At 53.3% G+C, this 17,858-nt stretch overlaps 1 protein-coding gene across 12 annotated transcripts in view; it reads right to left on the minus strand.

Annotated features, from left to right (window-relative positions):
- Positions 1–317: 317 nt before the first annotated feature.
- PPCDC (phosphopantothenoylcysteine decarboxylase) overlaps positions 318–17,858 on the minus strand; it is a 35,725-nt gene continuing 18,184 nt past the window's right edge. For all 12 annotated transcript variants that reach the window (XM_055319879.1, XM_055319886.1, XM_055319877.1 and 9 more), the window contains 4 exons: positions 14,669–14,764; positions 13,666–13,794; positions 9,453–9,621; positions 318–9,063 (listed from right to left, as the gene is read on the minus strand). In XM_055319879.1, the coding sequence (XP_055175854.1) occupies positions 8,978–9,063; positions 9,453–9,621; positions 13,666–13,794; positions 14,669–14,764 (480 nt within the window). In that variant the 3' untranslated portion in view covers positions 318–8,977. The remainder of the gene's footprint in view (positions 9,064–9,452; positions 9,622–13,665; positions 13,795–14,668; positions 14,765–17,858) is intronic.

Genomic DNA, 17,858 nt, shown 5'->3' on the forward strand with positions numbered 1-17,858 from the left:
TCACTTGGTCAGAAAGGGGTGTTCCCTTCTCTCATGCCCCTTCCCCACAACCACCCCCAGGGATAAGGACGCGGAGAAACCCTGACAGGACCCAGGAAGCCCTTCTGGGCACAGACCTGTGCCAGGTGCGGCTTTGCTGCTTCGGGGGACGAGACTGTTGGTCAAGGCTATTTCTGGGCAGAGGGGAGGGGGGCATCGGCCCGTGGACCCTCAGAAAAACAGCCCGTCCTCAAGGGGCTCACACTGGAGGCATCGGGGAACACCCCGAAAGCATGTTCAGAACACATTTAAAGCCACAGTTTGCACAATCCAGTAGCTGAGTTTTCACAGATTTTTTTTAAGACTTTATTTATTTATTCATGAGAGACACACACACACACACACAGAGAGAGAGAGGCAGAGACACAGGCAGAGGGAGAAGCAGGCTCCACGCAGGGAGCCCGATGCGGGACTCAATCTGGGACGCCGCCGGGGTCACGACCTGAGCTGAGGGGAGGCGCTCAGCTGCTGAGCCCCCCCCCCCTGCACAGACTCTTTCAAAGGCCTTCGCCGCCCCCCCATGCCAGTCAGCCCCCCTGCTGGCTCTGGCCCACCTGGACTCTTCCTTCTCGGACTAAACCCTTTAGCTTCAGGCTCTGCAGGAAGGGAGTCCTCCTGCCTCCACCTACCACAGCCAGCCTCAAAGCTGGACCCAGAGCCCGGCTCAGATGCAAAGCAGGCCCAGGCCTCTGCACACACTGCCCCCCACTCTGGCCTCCCTGACCTCTTTGCTAAATGCCTCCCCCCTCTTAGAATTCAGCCCAAAAGAGCCTCCTGGAGAGCTCCTCCTTCCTCAGGCTGCCCCTGCAGGGAGTGGGCTGTCCTGCGCTCTGGCACCCTAGGATTACTTACCTCCATCCCTGAGCCCCTCCCGGGCTGGCCTATCTGCTCTTCCATCTACTTCACTAAGCTGGAAGTACCTTGAGGTGAGGGCTGGGCCTCGGTCCAGGACAGTGTCTGGACACAGAGTTCGAAGGATGAATGAATAGGAAGGGGCTGTGCGTGTGTTGGGGTTCGGGTATCAGGGAACTCACTATACTTTCCACACAGTTTTGCAGTGAACCTGAAGCTACTCTACAAAGTAAAAGTCTATTCATTTTTTTTTAATGAATGAAGAAACATGATCAGCCTTCAATTGTACAACATTGGCTTGCAGAGGCCTTAGGCCATTGCACTTGTGTGAAGTGCCCCAGACTGACTGGTCCTCCCCAACGGAAAGGACTTCCTTCCCTTTGCCAGCCCTGCCAGCCTGCAACCCACCCCGGCATGGGTGCTAACAGGTGGTGCGGACGGCCTGGCTGGATGACCGGCGGCCTAGGCTGCGCATCCACCTGTGATGCAATATGTCAAGGGGCCTGCAAAGGCCATCTGACCTTTGGCCCGGGCCCTCCATATCTGCCACCACCCCCCACCCCCCCGGAAGGCCAGCCTGGCTGGTGAAGGTCAGAAGGAAATAACCCGGAGGCTCACAAACCCTCCACCTATGCATGACCTTACCCACTGCCCATAACGAGCGAGCGTATGCCTGCATCCCAGGCTACCAGTCTCCCCGGGAGCCCCGGGGGAGCCAGTCCTGGCTCTGGGAAAGGTGCCCTGAGATCTCTCAGTGTTCCTATTCACCAATCCTAGAAATGGGCCAACTCAGTGAAGATGTTTTCTCCCCCCCCAAAATTGCCTGCCTTGGCCACTGCCTCCCTGGAGGCCCAGGAAGCTCAGGGAATGCTACAGAAGCCTTTGGGGCCTCCACCCTGCCCAGCCCCCCACCACACACACTCACCTTCCTCAGCTACTGCTCACATGCCAGTCCTGGAAGAGGCTACCCAGAGACTGCAGGGACGGCCTGCCACACAGCCTGGCACACTCGAAGACTCGAGCTTTCTAGCTGCTTCTCCAGCTGCTCTCATCCTCTGGTCACCTCCAAAGGTTCGGGGCCTGAGAGGCAGCAGGGCTTGGAGCCGACTTCAAAGCTATGGGATCTTGAGGAAGTCAAGCCCCCGTTTGCTCATCTGCCAAATGGGGCTAATGTCCACCTCAGGGATCGCCATGAGGATTGCATTATAAACACTGGCGGTTAGCCCTGAGCAGTGCTCACGGGGTAGGGCGACCACACATCCTGGTTCACCCGGGTCAGTCCCAGTGGATGCCTGTTGTCCTGATGTGTTCACTGTCCCCTTTTTACTCTCAGAGGTGCTCACTCGGGGTGACAAAATACTCGGTTAGCTTACCTGCGCCTCTTTCTGTTCCCAGCTCAGGCCCAGCCCATGAGAGCAGCACCCATTTCTGCACCCTCTAAGGGGCCGTGTCTTGGCTTGTAGTTCTCTCTGAGCCTCGGGTTCTTAATTTTAATGGGATCGCAATGCCTATCCGGAAGGACGGGTGAAGATGAAGAAATGAGATAAGGAATGCAAAGCACATGCCAGGTGCCGGAGAGAAGCATGCCCGCTCCCCATGATGCCAGTTTCCCAAGAGTGGAGCTCCAGAGCTCAACTGCTCCCCTCTCGAGGGGGTGACTTTTAGGAGTTCCAGGCGACAAGTGAGCTGCCTACCTGTGCTCTTTCCTGAGAGCAAGAAAGGGCCTCCACCCCCACCCCGAGCTCCACTGCAGGCTCCGGGGCGCCCCAGCCTTGCCTTCTGGCCTCAAGCACTGCTGAGTAGCCAGGCCAGCCGGGAAGCCTCAGCCCCCACTCACACGGAGTGAAGGCACCTTTGAACTCTCCCCGCTCTTCCAGGAATCCGGAGACCCACAGGGAGTTTGTTGGGCCTCCAATTCCCCCAGGGACCTGCTATCTGGGTCAGCAGGCAAAGGGTAACCACGAAACTTCAGTAGATAAAGCCACCATGAGACCAGCCTGTTGCAACCAGGGAAAAACATGCTCCCAGATCATAGCTGGATTAGCAGCATGTCCTCCACAGGCCCCAAAGCCCAAGTCTCCGAGCCTCTTGCCCTCGCACCCACCCACTCCTGACATTCCTTTGCTATTAGACAACTGGCAGTTCTGGCCTGCTCCTCGCCTTGCCCCAGGTAGTCCCAAACCTGCCTTGAATATTGTAGAATATTTGGTTCCACCAGGAAGCTCTTGGTGTAAACAAGCTGTCAGTCACTGGGATCTGATTCCAGGGCTCTTTGTTCAGGGGCATTTGCGTGACATTTCAGATTTCTGTGCTGCCCTAGAAACCACAATGTATGTGTGAAGGAAACTATGGGAGGAAAAAGGTAATGAGGCAGCTACTAAATTGGGACTAAAAAAAACCAAAACAGGTATCTGGTGGTAGTGGTGGTGTGTGGTGGAGGGAGCATCTCAAAGGACCTCAGCGAGGTAAGTGCTAATAAGGGTGGAGCTCGGGTTCTGCTGCAACAGCCAGAGGAGAGGCGCCCCTGGGCAGGGCGAGGAACTGGCCAGTGACCCTCACTGTCACTGTCTGAAATCCAGCTGACCCCATCACCCAGCTGTGGTGTTAGGAGGGGAGAAGGAGATCCAGGAAACTCAGCAGGACACCCACCACGTGTATATGACCCAAAGGGAAGCAGGGCTCCAGGTGGCTGAACCCTGCGCAGTCTCACTCAGAGAAGCACACGCTGGCCAAGGAATTGAAGAGGGAGGCCTCCTGAAGAACCTAAAGTGTGTCCAACTCACAATCGTCAGCCACATTCCTTAAAAACTCCCATAGCCCCCACCCCCATCTCCTTGTACCCCCTCAGCAGCTCAAAGACTCTTAAGCCAAGTCCCAAATGGAGCCCCAACTCCTGGCCACCCACATGGCTCAGCTGCCCCCCTCCACTCAGGCCTCTCTCGGCCCCTTACTGGAGAGTTCATCGGCTCTCGGCTCATTGCTTTAATTTCTCCCCCTTGACCCAGTACCGGAATTTGCCACTCAAAGGAGACACAATATAAAAACTAAGACTCCCTTCCCCTTTCTTGCCATCTCCCCAGTTCTGTAGCTCAGTCTGTTTTTTCCCTAATTCCCCACCACAAAATGCCCAGGAACCGTGAGGGCAGACTAAACAATCCTGAGAGAAAAAACTGTGGTAAGCAAAGCAAAATTCTTTTTAGTGGGTGGCACTAGGGGCTGTTAATAAATCTTGCCATTAAGTGTCCCCCAGCCCCAGGGGGGACCTCTAGCCACAGGGCAGTGGTTCTGCTACTTTCTAATCATGCTGGATTTTCTTCACGTCCTCACTCACTTTTGCACCCCCTTCCCCTCCAGAAGCACAGGCTGGCACAGCCTTGCTTCCCCAGCTTAGCATCTGGCTTCCTCCTTGACCCTCCAACGTGTCCCGCGAGCCACCCAGCGAGCCTCCACACCACACCACACTGCACAGTCGCCGGGCTCCCTGCTGAAGCTCCGGCATCCCCAGCACACGGAGCCCGGGTTCCTACGCATGTGTCCTTCACCAGGTACGCGGCCGCAGGGCTTCCCCCCGTGTCCACTCTTCAGTCCTCCAGAAAGCATGGGCGCGGGTTCTACAGCCTCCAAAGGCCCACCCACACTACTCGATTCGGAGCCACGCAGCTTAGACTAGCACAGTCTCACGCTTGATTCTCATGGTCACTTGATTGTTTTAAGGCCTTGGATCTTCCCGTAGACCATCAGCTGCTTGAGATCAGGCGTCTCAAAGGCTTATGAGTAGCCCTCGGGGGTATTCAAAAGCTCTCCTCCTCTATTAATTAGCTCATGACAAGAAAACCAGACCCATTTCTACTCCAGAGGCCTCAATGGAAATCTCCAGATGCCCCCGTCATTTTTAGGAACTTCTGGATAAAGGACAGAAATAACCCATTTTGAAATGTGTGTGGCTTGGGATCCCTGGGGGGCTCAGTGGTTGAGCCAGCTCAGGGTGTGATCCGGGGTCCTGGGATCGAGTCCCGCGTTGGGCTCCCTGCATGGAGCCCGCTTCTCCCTCTGCCTGTGTCTCTGCCTCTGTCTTTCATGAATAAATAAATATTTAAAATAAAATAAAATGTGTGTGGCTCATTGAGTTACGCAGCTGCCTTCAGCTCAGGTCCTGATTCCAGGGTCCTGGGATCAAGCCCCGTGTTGGGCTCTCTGTTCAGCAGGGAGCCTGCTTCCCCTCTTCCTCTGCCTGCCGCTCCCCCTGCTTGTGCTCTCTCACTCTCTGTCAAATAAATAAAGAAAATCTTTAAAAAATAATAAAATAAAATGTGTGTATTTACTGCCTTTGTGGGAGATAATATACTCATCTGCCTCACAACTTAAAATGAAGCTGGCCTCCCACCTTTCTCAATCACACCTAGTTCTGCTGCCAAGAGGCAAACAATGGACTGGTTTCTTGTTTATTTTTCAATAGGTGTTTGATGCATCTACAAGCCAACAGGAATACATCCTCCTTTTCAGCCCTCACTTTTTTTGCACACCAACTAGCATGCAATAGACATTTGTTCTGCAGCTTGCATTTTCTGTTTAGCAGCATATCTTGGACGGCACCTAGAGGGCTTCCTCACACTCATCTTGTGGCTGCAACATGTTCCAGTCCCTAACTGATGCAACCAATCTCCGGTAGTTAGTTAGTGAGGGTGCTCCTGGCCTTTTACTGCCACCTACAATGCTGTGATGAATAGCCTTATTCAGACTATATACGTCATATGTGTGAGTGTATCTGTGGGATGAATCCCTGGAAGCAGAATTGCTGGGTCTAAGGGTAAAGTACATATGTAAGTTTTTTAAAGATTTCATTTATTTATTCATGAGAGACACAGAGAGAGAGAGAGAGGCAGAGACACAGGCAGAGGGAGAAGCCGGCCCCATGCAGGGAGCCCGATGTGGGACTTCATCCCGGGACCCCAGGATCATGCCCTGAGCCAAAGGCAGATGCTCAACTGCTGAGCCACCCAGGTGGCCCCAGTACATAATTTATCAAAATGTAATTTTGATAGATATTTCCAAATTGTTCTCCAGCAAGGTTGTATGCAGTCCTACTAGCAAAGTAACGGGTGCCAGTCCCCTCGCCCTCACCAATCTAACAGACAGAAACCTCTGCTGAGTGCAGTTTGGTTCGCATCCCTCTCCCCATGAATGTGGCTGAGTGCTTTTTATGTTTAAGAGCCATGTGGGGTGTTTGTGTGTGTGTGCGCGCACACGCGCACACACTCGAGCATACATATACATGTGGACTTGATTTCTTATCCTCTGCTCAGTTTTCTTTTGTACTCTTGGTCCTTTTCTAGTCAATGAATAGCTCTTTATGTATTAGGAGGCATTAGTCCTTTGTTATGTGAGCTGCAGATAATTTCCCACTTGTTTGCCTTTTGACCTTGCCTTTGGGCTATTGCTAGGCAGATTTGTTTATTTTTCTGTAAGCAAATTTATTAGTCTTTGCTTTTATGGCTCCTAGGTCGTGTGTTTTACTCAGAAAGGAGCTCCTTTCTGAGCAAGACTGCCCCCTCCTGCACCCCCACACCTTTTTTTGTTAATACAAGAAGCTTGGGGGGATCCCTGGGTGGCTCAGCGGTTTGGCGCCTGCCTTTGGCCCAGGGCGCGATCCTGGAGTCCCGGGATCGAGTCCCGCACTGGGCTCCCTGCATGGAGCCTGCTTCTCCCTCTGCTTGTGTCTCTGCCTCTGTGTGTGTGTGTCTCTCATGAAAAAATAAATAAAATCTTTTTAAAAAGTCAGAGAAACTACCATATTCTCTGAGAAACACTTCTAACTTCGATGCTGCCAACTTTAAGAGCTTTGACTCCTGGTGGGGAAAGCTGTGGCTCCCACTTCCACCTCAACACTCCTCTTCAGTTGGGGCCAGGTAAGTGCAGCCTGACACTAACTCCCCTCTCCTCTTAACTCCAGCCTCAGGGTTTCAGGGGAGAGCTGGGCTCTTCAGCAGCAGCCCAACCCTCACCCCCATTCAAAACAGGCAGCAGGGATAAAGGATTGCAGCGATGGCCTGGGGGAGCCTAAGGATGGAGCCCGCTGCTGGCCCTTGCCTTGGGGACCTCTCTCCTTCCAGCCAACAAATCTCCGGCCTGCTCTGAGGAGCCACAGCTATCTGCAGAAGTATTAGGTAGAAGCCTATCAACCTCTCTGCTCCTGTGGCCTTCTAGAACAGGCATGGTGTAGCAGCTCTGCTGGGTAGTTGTCCTCCCCAAAGTGCCCAGCACAAAGCCTTTCATACAATAAGCACTCAGTAAATGTGGCAGTTTCTTAAAATTGGAGCGTTTCATTACTCTTTAGCAGGCTGCTGAGGGAAAGAAAGGGAGACGTGGACATGGGGAGGGACATTGGAAACCACTTAAATAGAACTTTGGGACTGTCTCTGGATTTTAATCATTCAGGCCCTCCTCATGCTCCAACCCTCAAACCTGCCAGAGAGGTTGGGTCTGTGATGCTACTATTTTAGTTATATTTTCTTTATTGCCCTTAGGCAACTTTATCCCAAAGCACTTGATGAAGTCAAGTGCTGCAGAAATAAAGGCTCTTGGGAAGACTTGGTCCCAGTCAACAGGCTTACTGGTGCCCTTCAAAGGTAACCGCTACGCTCAGTGGTCCAAGGGCATGCGTGGAGTGCTCACTCACCCCTGGCCTGGAAGGCAGCAAGCCAGCCCCAACCTCAGCTCCAAATAGGCGAATAAGCCCCTCCCTCCCGCAGCCACCAAACTGCAATTAAGTCAAAGGCAGGGTGATGGGGTTTTCTAGGGCAGAACTGTTTCTCTGTAGAGTTTACTTCCCACCTTCATGTGTGCTGTTGGGTGGGGCTCAGGAAGAGGCACAGACACCCAGGTCCTAGTCTCAGGTGCACAAAGCTGATGAGGACATGGGGAAACCAGAGGCCTGGATTCCAGGGCAGGTTCCAATGGCTATCTGCCTCTCATTTGCATAAAGGCCACGACAGCTAAGGGCTGGTTATTTTATTTTTCCCAAAATGAGAGGGTCTATTTAAGTAAATGTTAGAAAAGCTCACTGGTGTGAATACACACTTAGCTTTAACTTCTCTTTATTCGACATTTACTAAGTAAGAGGCAGTGGGGTAGAGATCTTGCACACATAATCTCATTTAATCCTCTCAACAAGTCCATGAAGGCAGGATAATTGAGATGAGGAAAGTGAGAGAAAGGCTGAGCCCTGAGCCACGGTCCCACTGCTAGCACGTGACAGAGCTAGGATTTTTTTTTTTTTAATTTTATTTATTTATCCATGAGAGACACAGAGAGAGGCAGAGACACAGGCAGAGGGAGAAGCAGGCTCCCTGCGGGGAGCCCGATGTGGGACTCGATCCCAGGACTCCAGGATCACGCCCTGGGCTGAGAGCGGGCGCCTAACTGCTGAGCCCCCTGGTTGTCCCCAGAGCTAGGATTTGAACTAGGGTCCCCCTGCCTCGGAGCCCTCTGCCCTTAACAACCATTTGATAGTAGCTCGAAGATATGCTGGTCAGCTGTCCGCCCCAACCCTTCCCCAGCCACACCAAGCAATGCCCCTGATCTCCAAGACTACAAACTGAGGTAAAGGAAGGACAGTCTCCCACAAGTCACTCTTCTCTATTCCCACGTACCCCTGATCTCACAGCATGGCCTGTGGAGAATCTCGGCGTCTTGCCAGTTCCAGGCTTCCCTGAGTCTGCAAGCATGGCACCTGGGCAGCCCCCCATGGAGCTGAAGTGGCTCCCGGAAATAAGGGAGAATCGAGGTTTCTGCGACCTTCCCAGAGCACGGGGACATACAGCAGCTTGCTATGCCAATCCTGGGGAAAGGTGAGCGGGTTCTGGAAAGCAGGCATCTCTAGTTGGAAAGAAGTTGGGACCTGGGCCTTTGGTCTAATTGAACTTGAGGCAAGTCAGGCCCCCGGGGAGGCTCTGGAGCAGGCCCAGGCCAAACCCCTACCCAGCAATCACAGAAGTCTTCACTGTATTTTGCCAATGTCCACCTTCTTCACAGATTGGCCTGGAAACACACTCAGTACAGAGGGATACACATGCCAGAGATCCCAGCTTCAACTCTCCTGAGAGTCACCATGCCAGAAGAGGACTTCTTTCACTTTGTCCACAATGGTGCCCACTTCGGCCATGGCCCCTAGACCTAGGAGGCAAGGTTCTGCTGTGGCTCATAGACTGAGGCAGGGGCCCATCCCCCACCCACCCTGCTCAATGCTCCCCTGAGTGCTCCACCCAGAGCCCAGCGCTTTGGAGGCCAGGACCATCTCTGCAAGAGCCAACTCTTATATCTTATATCTTATGACCCATCATATCCCTTCCAAGCCACCCATACGACAGGCCCCGGAACAGTAACAGTAGCCACCATGAACTGCATATGGGCTACATGCCAAGGACACCAGACACTTGACATACACTCAAGCTTTCCCTGAGGTCACAACAGGCTGGGATGTAGACCCAGATCTGACCCCAGGGCTGAGCCCTTCTGGGACCCTGGGCTGTGAGGATGGGCTGTGGGCCTGCCCAGATGCCCACCTTGGTCTCCACACACCAACTTCTTGGCAACGCAAGGTATTTCAACATAGCCGAAGGCCTTGAGCTGGCCGACTTGCTGCGCAGTGATGGGATGCTCCCACATGACAGTGTTCATCGCTGGGCAGAAGAGCAGGGGCTTGCGGCAGTCCCAGGCCCGGATGACGCAGGTCTGTGAAGAAGGGCCAGGGTGGGACGGGTAAGTGCTCCCAAGCTCCTCTCCCTGCCAGCCCTCTCCAATGCTCCCAAATCCTGCCCCCCATCCTCTGGGTCACAGCCAGCCATGGGCTAAGGATGACTGGGTGCTACTTGTCTGTGTCCCTGCATCTCTCGTCTCCTCATCCCCTCCACGTCCCTACAGCTGCCAGCACAGGGCCTACCCACAGGAGGGTCTCTTGCAATGGCCACTTGCAATGGCCCAACCACATCCACACAGACCCCTACTCCTGTGCAGAAAGCGCTCTCCGAGCCGGAGCATAAGGCCTCTCCACTGTGAGACATACCTCATAGAGAGAAACCGGCCAGGGGAGCAGAGGTCAAGCTTTGCAGTTACCCCCAAAGCAAAGGCCCAGACCACTCATGGGGTGGGGACCCCTCTACCCCAACACCAGCCCTACTTCAAGGCCAACTAAAGCTTTTTTTTTTTTTAAAAGGTTTTCCCTCTTTTTTTTTTTTTCAAAGATTTTATTTATTCATGAGAGACACACACAGAGAGAGAGAGAGGCAGAGACACAGGCAGAGGGAGAAGCAGGCTCCATGCTGGGAGCCCGACGTGAGACTCAATCCTGGGTCTCCAGAATCACACCCTGGGCTGAAGGCGGCGCTAAACCGCTGAGCCACCCGGGCTGCCCAAGGCCAACTAAAGCTTGGCAATGAGGACACCTTCCACATGACAAAACCCCTCTCATATGTAGTATCCCACACACCCCGCTGCAACCCTGTGAAGAGGGGCTGCCTGTTTCAAAGACGGGAAAGCTGTGCTCCCCAAGGTCCCACGGAGACAAAGATCAGGGCATGATGCTCTGCACACCGGCCCTGTCATCTTCCACCATAGCACACAGCCTCACTACCTCCCGAGTTCCAGCCATCCCACCAAGTCACACACCAGAGGAGCCATGAAAGGGACTTCCCAGCTCAGTGGGTGGCAGAATCACAGAGACCTGGGTTCAAATCCTGACTCTGCCATCTACTGTTACTACTAACTGGGAGAACTTGGACGAGTAATTTAATGTTGGAGGCCAGCTTCTTCCCTGCAAAAGCCTCCCTCACTGGATGACTGTGGGGCATGGGCTGAAAAGGCTTAAAGCTCTTCACACAGGGCCTGGCATCCAGGACGGGCTCCAGAAGCATTAGCTCCTATTATTCCCCAGGCATAGGTTCCTGGGGCCAGGAGGTGCTCCTCTGTGCCCTGACTGCTCCGGCTCCTCTGCTCCAGCTGTGGGCCCCTTGGGGAGACAGTGGTCAGCACATCCCTTCCCTGAAGCAGCCCATCTGGGAAAAGAGGGGAGAGCCCAGAAAACAATGGCCTGGATGGACCAAAGCTGATGCCCGCCCCTCTCGGTGCCCCCATTCTCTCCCAGGGACAGGAAGGAAGTGGAACAGCACAGAGCCTCAGGATCTGGCTACCCGTGTAGTCCCAGACACCAGCGTCTGTTTCCCACCAAGTCCTCTCAATTTGGCAACCAGTGGGCTGAGTGGATAGTTTCAGGCACACTTCCTCTTGGCCCTGTGCCATCTGCCGCTTCTGCAAAAGTCACGAACGTACCTAGAAGAGCCCCCCCCTGGCTTTGTGTGCAGCGTGGGGGTGGGGGTCGGGGTGGGGGTTAGGGTTTCTAAGTGTCTTCAGAGCAAAGCACACCAACCAGAGGACAAACCCAATACCTCCATGACCCATACCTCTCTAGCTTTTCCCATCTCATGCCAAAGCTCAGTGCTTCCAGACAAACCACAGCTCCTCTGAACCTTCTGGCAGTGGGAGGGATGAGAGGAGGCGGCAGTTCCCACGGTCACATCTGTTTGGCCAACGCTCTGTTCTGTACCTCAGGCTCTGCCCTGGGAAGCTGCCTGGCGGAAAGAAGGCCTAGATCCCGAGCAGGAGACCAGCTCCCAGCTACACTGGTGACCCAAGGAAGTTACTCCTCTTTCTGGATCTCCTGGCTTCTTTCTTTCTTTCTTTCTCTCTCTCTCTCTCTCTCTCTCTCTCTCTCTCTCTCTCTCTTTAAGTAATCTCTACACCCAGTGTGGGACTCAAACTCACAACTCAGAGATCAAGAGTTGCATGCTCTACTGACGGAGCTAGCCAGGCAGCCTTCTGCTCAGCTATTTAGCACAAAGAAGGGGCTAGGGCCTGCGTGGGCCAGAGGGCAGATGGAGATGCACATCACCCAGGCCGAGGGCCCAGAGGCCTGGCGCACAGGTTCACACCCAGCACACTGCTCTACTGGCACCCAAGTTCTGGGCACTGAGACGGGAGATCTGAAAGCAAGGGGCAGCAGGGTGCTCTTTCCAGGAATAAAAGGACAAAACATCTTTTGAGTAAGGACAGAGCCGTGGAGTGAAGATGATGACTTAAAGCTTAAACTTTATGAGATTTATAATTCCTTGAAATATTTGGGCCTTCAAAGGAAACCTTTTGAGGCAAATGGCCTGGAGATTGGTCATAGGAACATGTTCCACTGCTCAGCCCACTCAGGAGGAGGGAATCCCGAAGAATTCAGGGAGTGGGGGCAGCTTTGAAGGGAAAAAAGGGAAGCAGAGCTTTGGAGGGAAAGAAAGGAGCCCTCAGAGAGCCAGCGCAGCCAGGGGCATAATTCCTAGATGGCAGTGTGCTTCATCACATCAGCTGGTTCTGACCAGCCAGTGGGAAGCCTAGAAATTTGGTGAGATGGTGCAGGTCATGCCCAAGTCAGACCTACTGAGATCAAAGTGGCCAGGAGCCTCACCTGCTCCAGCTGCCCTGTCAACCATGCACCCGCCTCACTGGGAAGCCTTCTGGATAACGCTGCCACTAAGCTCGCTCTTCCCTGTACTCCCCTCCCCCTGCTCCTGGCTATACAGTCTGTGTGCTGCCCTTCTTCTGGTCACCCTGTACTCTTATTCAAGTGATGTTTCAATCCCTAGCAGGTTCTTTGAGAAGTGCCCTACACACGCATCAACAAGCATACAAGACTAAGCTCCTATGTGACCCCCAAAATTGGGACCCAGCTTCATTATTCACTTCTTGATCCTATTAAACTCCGAAAAAGTCCTTGCTCTTTGCCAAAGTAGAGTAACTAATTACCTTATATATACAGTAAGTATTTATTGAACTTACTAGATGCCCAGCACTGTGCAAAGTGGTGACTCCATGGTCAAAGGACCAACTGGGTGATTTAAGACTGTACCACACAGCAGAGCATACTCCCTTCTCACCTGCACGGGTCACCAGAAACCCTCTCCTTCCAGACCATGAGCTCCTGTGTCCTGTGTGTCCCTCAGCATGGGGCCCAATTCATGTTAGGGAAAAGCTCAATGTATGAGGAAAGCAGGGTAATAATGGAGAGAGAGGGAGAAGAGAGATCACACACCTAGCTCCTCCCAGGATGATCAGATAAACAAGACCTTTTAGGACAACAGCTTCCTGGAGGTTCCTTAGGCCTAAAACAATCCCCACTTTGTGCAGCTGGACTTCTGCTCCTCTCCTCCACCATTCACCGGCTAGCACGCCTCACCCAGTCTTTCTCCTCCCGTCCCCTCTAAGCCTTCCCTAACACACAGGAAAACCACATTTCTGCCTTGTGGCCAATGCTACAGGAGAGATAAGTGTGCATAAGAGATCCATGAGGAAGTAAACACTCTTATCAGATTGCCCATGTGGATATCCAGATCCTGGGGAGAAGGCAGGGCTAAGAGGGGGCAGGCAAGGGGGCTGGGCAGGGAGACCAACAGAAGAGCTCATCGAGGGCAGCCAATGACAAAGGGAGAGGAGCTGAGCATCAAAGAGCAGGTGAGAGGTGCATGCCCTCAGAGAGCATACACAAGCCGAGCCCATCCACCTGCCCACTTGCCAGAACATAGGTGAGACCAGGAGGAGGGTAGGGGATCCAGGAGGACTGTGTTCTGAGCAAATCAGCCCACCATAAAAAGAATTCCAAGGCAAGAACCCTGCACAAAGGCAGTCTGCAGCTCAGCAAACCGGGAGGGAGGCCCAGGGAGGGAGGAGGGCAGAGTCACTCACAAGCAAGTTGTCACATATGCCACTGGCCACCTTCCCCAGGGTGTTGGCATCAAGAGGAGCCACCAGCATGAGGTCTGCCCACCTCCGCAGGTCAATGTGGAGAACAGGGTCAGATCGGCACTTCCACATCTGGCAGAGGGAAGGAAACAGAGTCATTGAGCTGCTACTCTCTCAGTGTGTGTGTGTGGGGGGGGCGGTGCGCGACACAGGCCAGGGATGCTTAAGTCAGAAACAGAGGGAGACCCCCTGAGCGATGCCTGCCCACGTCCACTGCTGTTCCTCTCGCTGCTAAGCTGGTGAGCACTGGCGGTGGAGCCAAGAGCCTGAGAGAAAGCAGGCCTGAGGAAACAAACGCCCCTTGTCTCTCCGAGCTATTCCCTTTATGGTTTGGTTTTCAAGAGAACTGACATCTGGCAGGGAACTCCTGGCCTGTCTGCTTGAGGCGGATGCTTGGGTTGTCCAAGCCAGTGGAAGGGCTCTGGGGCGGTGAGAATGGAGGGGGTGGGGTAGGGGAACGGGCCAGCCAGAAATGTTCTAGGCTGAGAGTGTTTAAAAATGCCTGGCAGGGCACCCCTGTGAGGCCCACACTCGATGTCTGGTGAATCGGCCGGGGCCTGCCCCTCTTCAGGGGAGCAGAAGCAGGGCCCACGTCCATGGGAAGCGAGGCATCTCGACAGCCCTGACACTGGGAGCCACGTGGACAAGGGTGGTGGGAACAGAGCTCCTCTGCGGTTTCATCAGCCCCGATAAGTACAAGGACACTCAACCGGAGGCACCCAGCCAGGCCTGAGCTCTGCCTGGGGTGGGAGGAGTCTCCCGGCCTCCTGCGGGCCAGAAGCTAGACAGATGTTTTCCTCATTGCCTCTGCCCAGAGGGCCCTGACCACTGACTTGAGCCTGGCCCGTCTGCTCTGGCCTCCAGGACCACGGGCTGCAGAGAGGCCACTCCTGTCCTGTTGGTAGAAATACGATGGAACTCGGCCGTGGGGCCCCTGCGCACTGACCTCCCATTCATCAGCGTCGCTGTAGAGAGTGGCGGGAATGTCCTGGGGGCTGTAGAAATGTTTGGCTCTCTCAGTTGTGACCACTGCTACTTCCAGCTGTCACAGAGAAAAAAACAGGCGGGCGGGGGAGAGAGGGAAAGGAAACTGTTACCAGAGCCACTGGCCTGGAAGCCACACGGGGCCAGGACAGGCAAGTGCTTTCTGCACGGCCTGGCTCTGGAAAAGGCTTCTTCTTCCCTGGCAGTGAGCCTCCTGTTTGCACAGCTACTTCCGCTGTCACCCAAAGGTCAGGCCCCAGCAGATGTGGCCGTTTCACTTCCCTATCTGAGGGGCTGCGGAAGAATGAGTCACCAACTGCCCAGCGCATATAAAGCAGCAGGCTCCTGCCACTCAGGCCAAGAGGCAGAGGCAGATGGGAAGGAATGCAGGGCCAGAGGGCCACGGAAGGCAGGAGGGGTGGCAGGAGGGGCCGCCTGAGGCTCGCAGGTCCTGAGCTCTGATGCGCGCCCCAACCCTGCCCTCTGCAGGCCAGTCAGGGGCAGCCGGGCCTGGCGCGGTGGCCGCCTCCGGCCCCAGCGAGAGTCCCCTCTCGTACTTCTGGGCTCTGGCGGCAGACAGACTCCAGGAAACCCAAAGCCGAGTGCCTGACGCTCGCAGAGCAGCAATGAAATTCACTTTCACGCTCGTCATCCACAAGGAATCCATAGTGCCCGCAGGGAGGCTGGGCCGCCCAGGAGCTGCGGCCGCGCAGCACTAGGCCGGGCCATCATCTGCAGAATGAGACACTGAACTGCAAGCTGGCCGAGTGGAAGAGCTCCGAAGAGGCGGCCAAGAGGGGAACAGGGTAGAAAATCACAGGTCTGGGAGGGACATTCCTCCAAGAGACAGGAGAGTGGAGGGTGGCAAGGATCGTCACCTGGCTAGAGCAGGAACCACGGTGGCACGGAGGCCAGATCCAGCCTGCAGACGTGCCACTTGGCCTTCCTGAGGTTATAAACGTTTTCAAGCCAATATATACAGATCGGGAGATTTCACACAGAAAATCCAATTTCCTGGCTTCTCTTGAAAAACTAAAAGCTTTGGCACCGTGGGGCCCGTGTTCCTACCTGATAACGGTGGCATCGCGCAAAGCTGCCACTTGGGACGGGGCTTGGGATGGCGGGCCCCTGCCAACTCACAGTAGCCCCATCCCTCCCTGTCGTCTGAGGCCCCCTCCTCCCGCTTCCCCGTCTGTCCTGCGGCAGCATTCCCCACAGCACGTAAGAGCCAAGTGGGGACCAGGGCGCAGAGTGTCAGAGAGGCAGAGCGCACGACTCCAGAGGGTCTGCTATTCCGAGCTCTCCGAGACAGCTCTCAGCCCGGTCCCATCCCTGAGAATCCACCACAACAGGACTTGCACCCTCCGACCTCAGCGACCTGTTTAAAGGTCACTGAAGCTACACTCCCTCCAGGACAGCTCTGAGCAAGGCCGACGGACAGGGCTGGAGCGGACACGGGACCAGCACAGGTAGGGGAGCAGAGGGAGGCAGGGCAGGGCTGAGGCCCTCCAGATACAAGACAGAGACCAGGAAAAACATGGCAATGGCCAGTTAGAGCTAAGCAGGGTAGGTGACTTTCAAACCAGCAGGAAACTCAATCTAGACAATAAAGGATTGGAATGGGGAAAAAAGAGCAGCAGAGAGAACACGTGACAAGTAGAAACCATTCAACAAGAAGGCATAAGTGAAGTCCTAACAGAATAGCAACTATAGTAACACATAATGAGCTAAATTACCCGATCAGAACTCAGGCTCTCATACTGGATCTTTACAATCCACCGATCACATCAAAATGTGTCTGGAAAGGTACATTTAAAACATGAGGATACACTGGGGCACCTGGCTGGCTCAGACAATGAAGCGTGCGACTCTCAATCTTGGGGTTGTGAGTTCAAGCCCTACGCTGGGTGTAGAGATTACTTAAAAATAAAATATTAAGAAATAAAAAGGTGGGGTGCCTGAGTCAATTAAGCATCTGCCTTCTGTTCCAGTCATGATCTTGGGGTCCTGGGATTGAGCCTTCCAGCCAGCTCCCCTGCTCAACAGGGTCTGTTCCTCCCTCTCCCTTTACCCCTCCCCACCCCCACTCCTGCTCTCTCAAATAAATAAATAAATCTTTTTTAAAAAGGTAAAAAAGGATATATAAATGTTAAGCAAAAGAATAAACTTTCAGTTTAATAAGGTAGATTCAACTCTGCTTCCTTCCAAAATCTCACTAAAATAAAAGGGATTTTTTTTAAGATTTTATTTATTTATTCACGACAGACACACACACACACACACAGAGAGAGAGAGAGAGAGAGAGACAGAGAGAGACAGAGAGAGAGAGGCAGAGAAGCAGGCTCCATGCAGGGAGCCCGACGTGGGACTCGATCCCGGGACCCTGGGATCACACCCTGGGCTGAAGGCTACGCTAAACTGCTGGGCCACCAGGGCTCCTCAAGGGATTTTTTTTTTTTTAACGATATGAACCAAGAACAAAGAGAAGATGACCAAAAAACAAAATTAAATTAAAACAAAGACCAGAAACCAGCAGGTAAGACTGTCCACACATTTCTGGAAGATGGAAGTGAAAGGAAGCATTAGCAGATCAGTTAAGATGAGACACTAAAGTTTCTTTTTCTTTTTTTTTTTTTTTGACGCTAAAGTTTCTTATGAATATTCAGAGAACAAAAAAGAACTCTTGGACACTAAAATTACAAACAGTGGGCAGCCCTGGTGGCTCAACAGTTCAGCGCTGCCTTCTGCCCAGGGCGTGATCCCAGAGACCCGGGATCCAGTCCCATGTCAGGCTCCGTGCTGGAGCCCGCTTCTCCCTCTGCCTGTGTCTCTGCCTCTCTCTCTCTCACACAAATAAATAAAATCTTTAAAAATAAATAAAATAAAATAAAATAAAATTACAAACAGTGAAATAAAAAACTAAGCATAAGTGTAGAAGATATCTGCCAGAAAATAGAACAGAAAGATAAAGAAAAGACAGATGTTAGAAAAATAGATGAGAAAATCAGAAGATCAATTTAAGAGGTCCAAAATCTGCCTGAGGTGCAAAAAGAAGACAGAAAAATGAAGGTGAGAAAAACAACAAAAGGAATGGAATGGAATCTCCCAAAGCTGAAGAACTCAAGAGACAGGAGGCATCTCTTCTGCTTGCC

This window comes from Nyctereutes procyonoides, unplaced genomic scaffold (assembly GCF_905146905.1).
Source record: "Nyctereutes procyonoides isolate TBG_1078 unplaced genomic scaffold, NYPRO_anot_genome, whole genome shotgun sequence".
NCBI classification, from domain to species: Eukaryota; Metazoa; Chordata; class Mammalia; order Carnivora; family Canidae; genus Nyctereutes; species Nyctereutes procyonoides.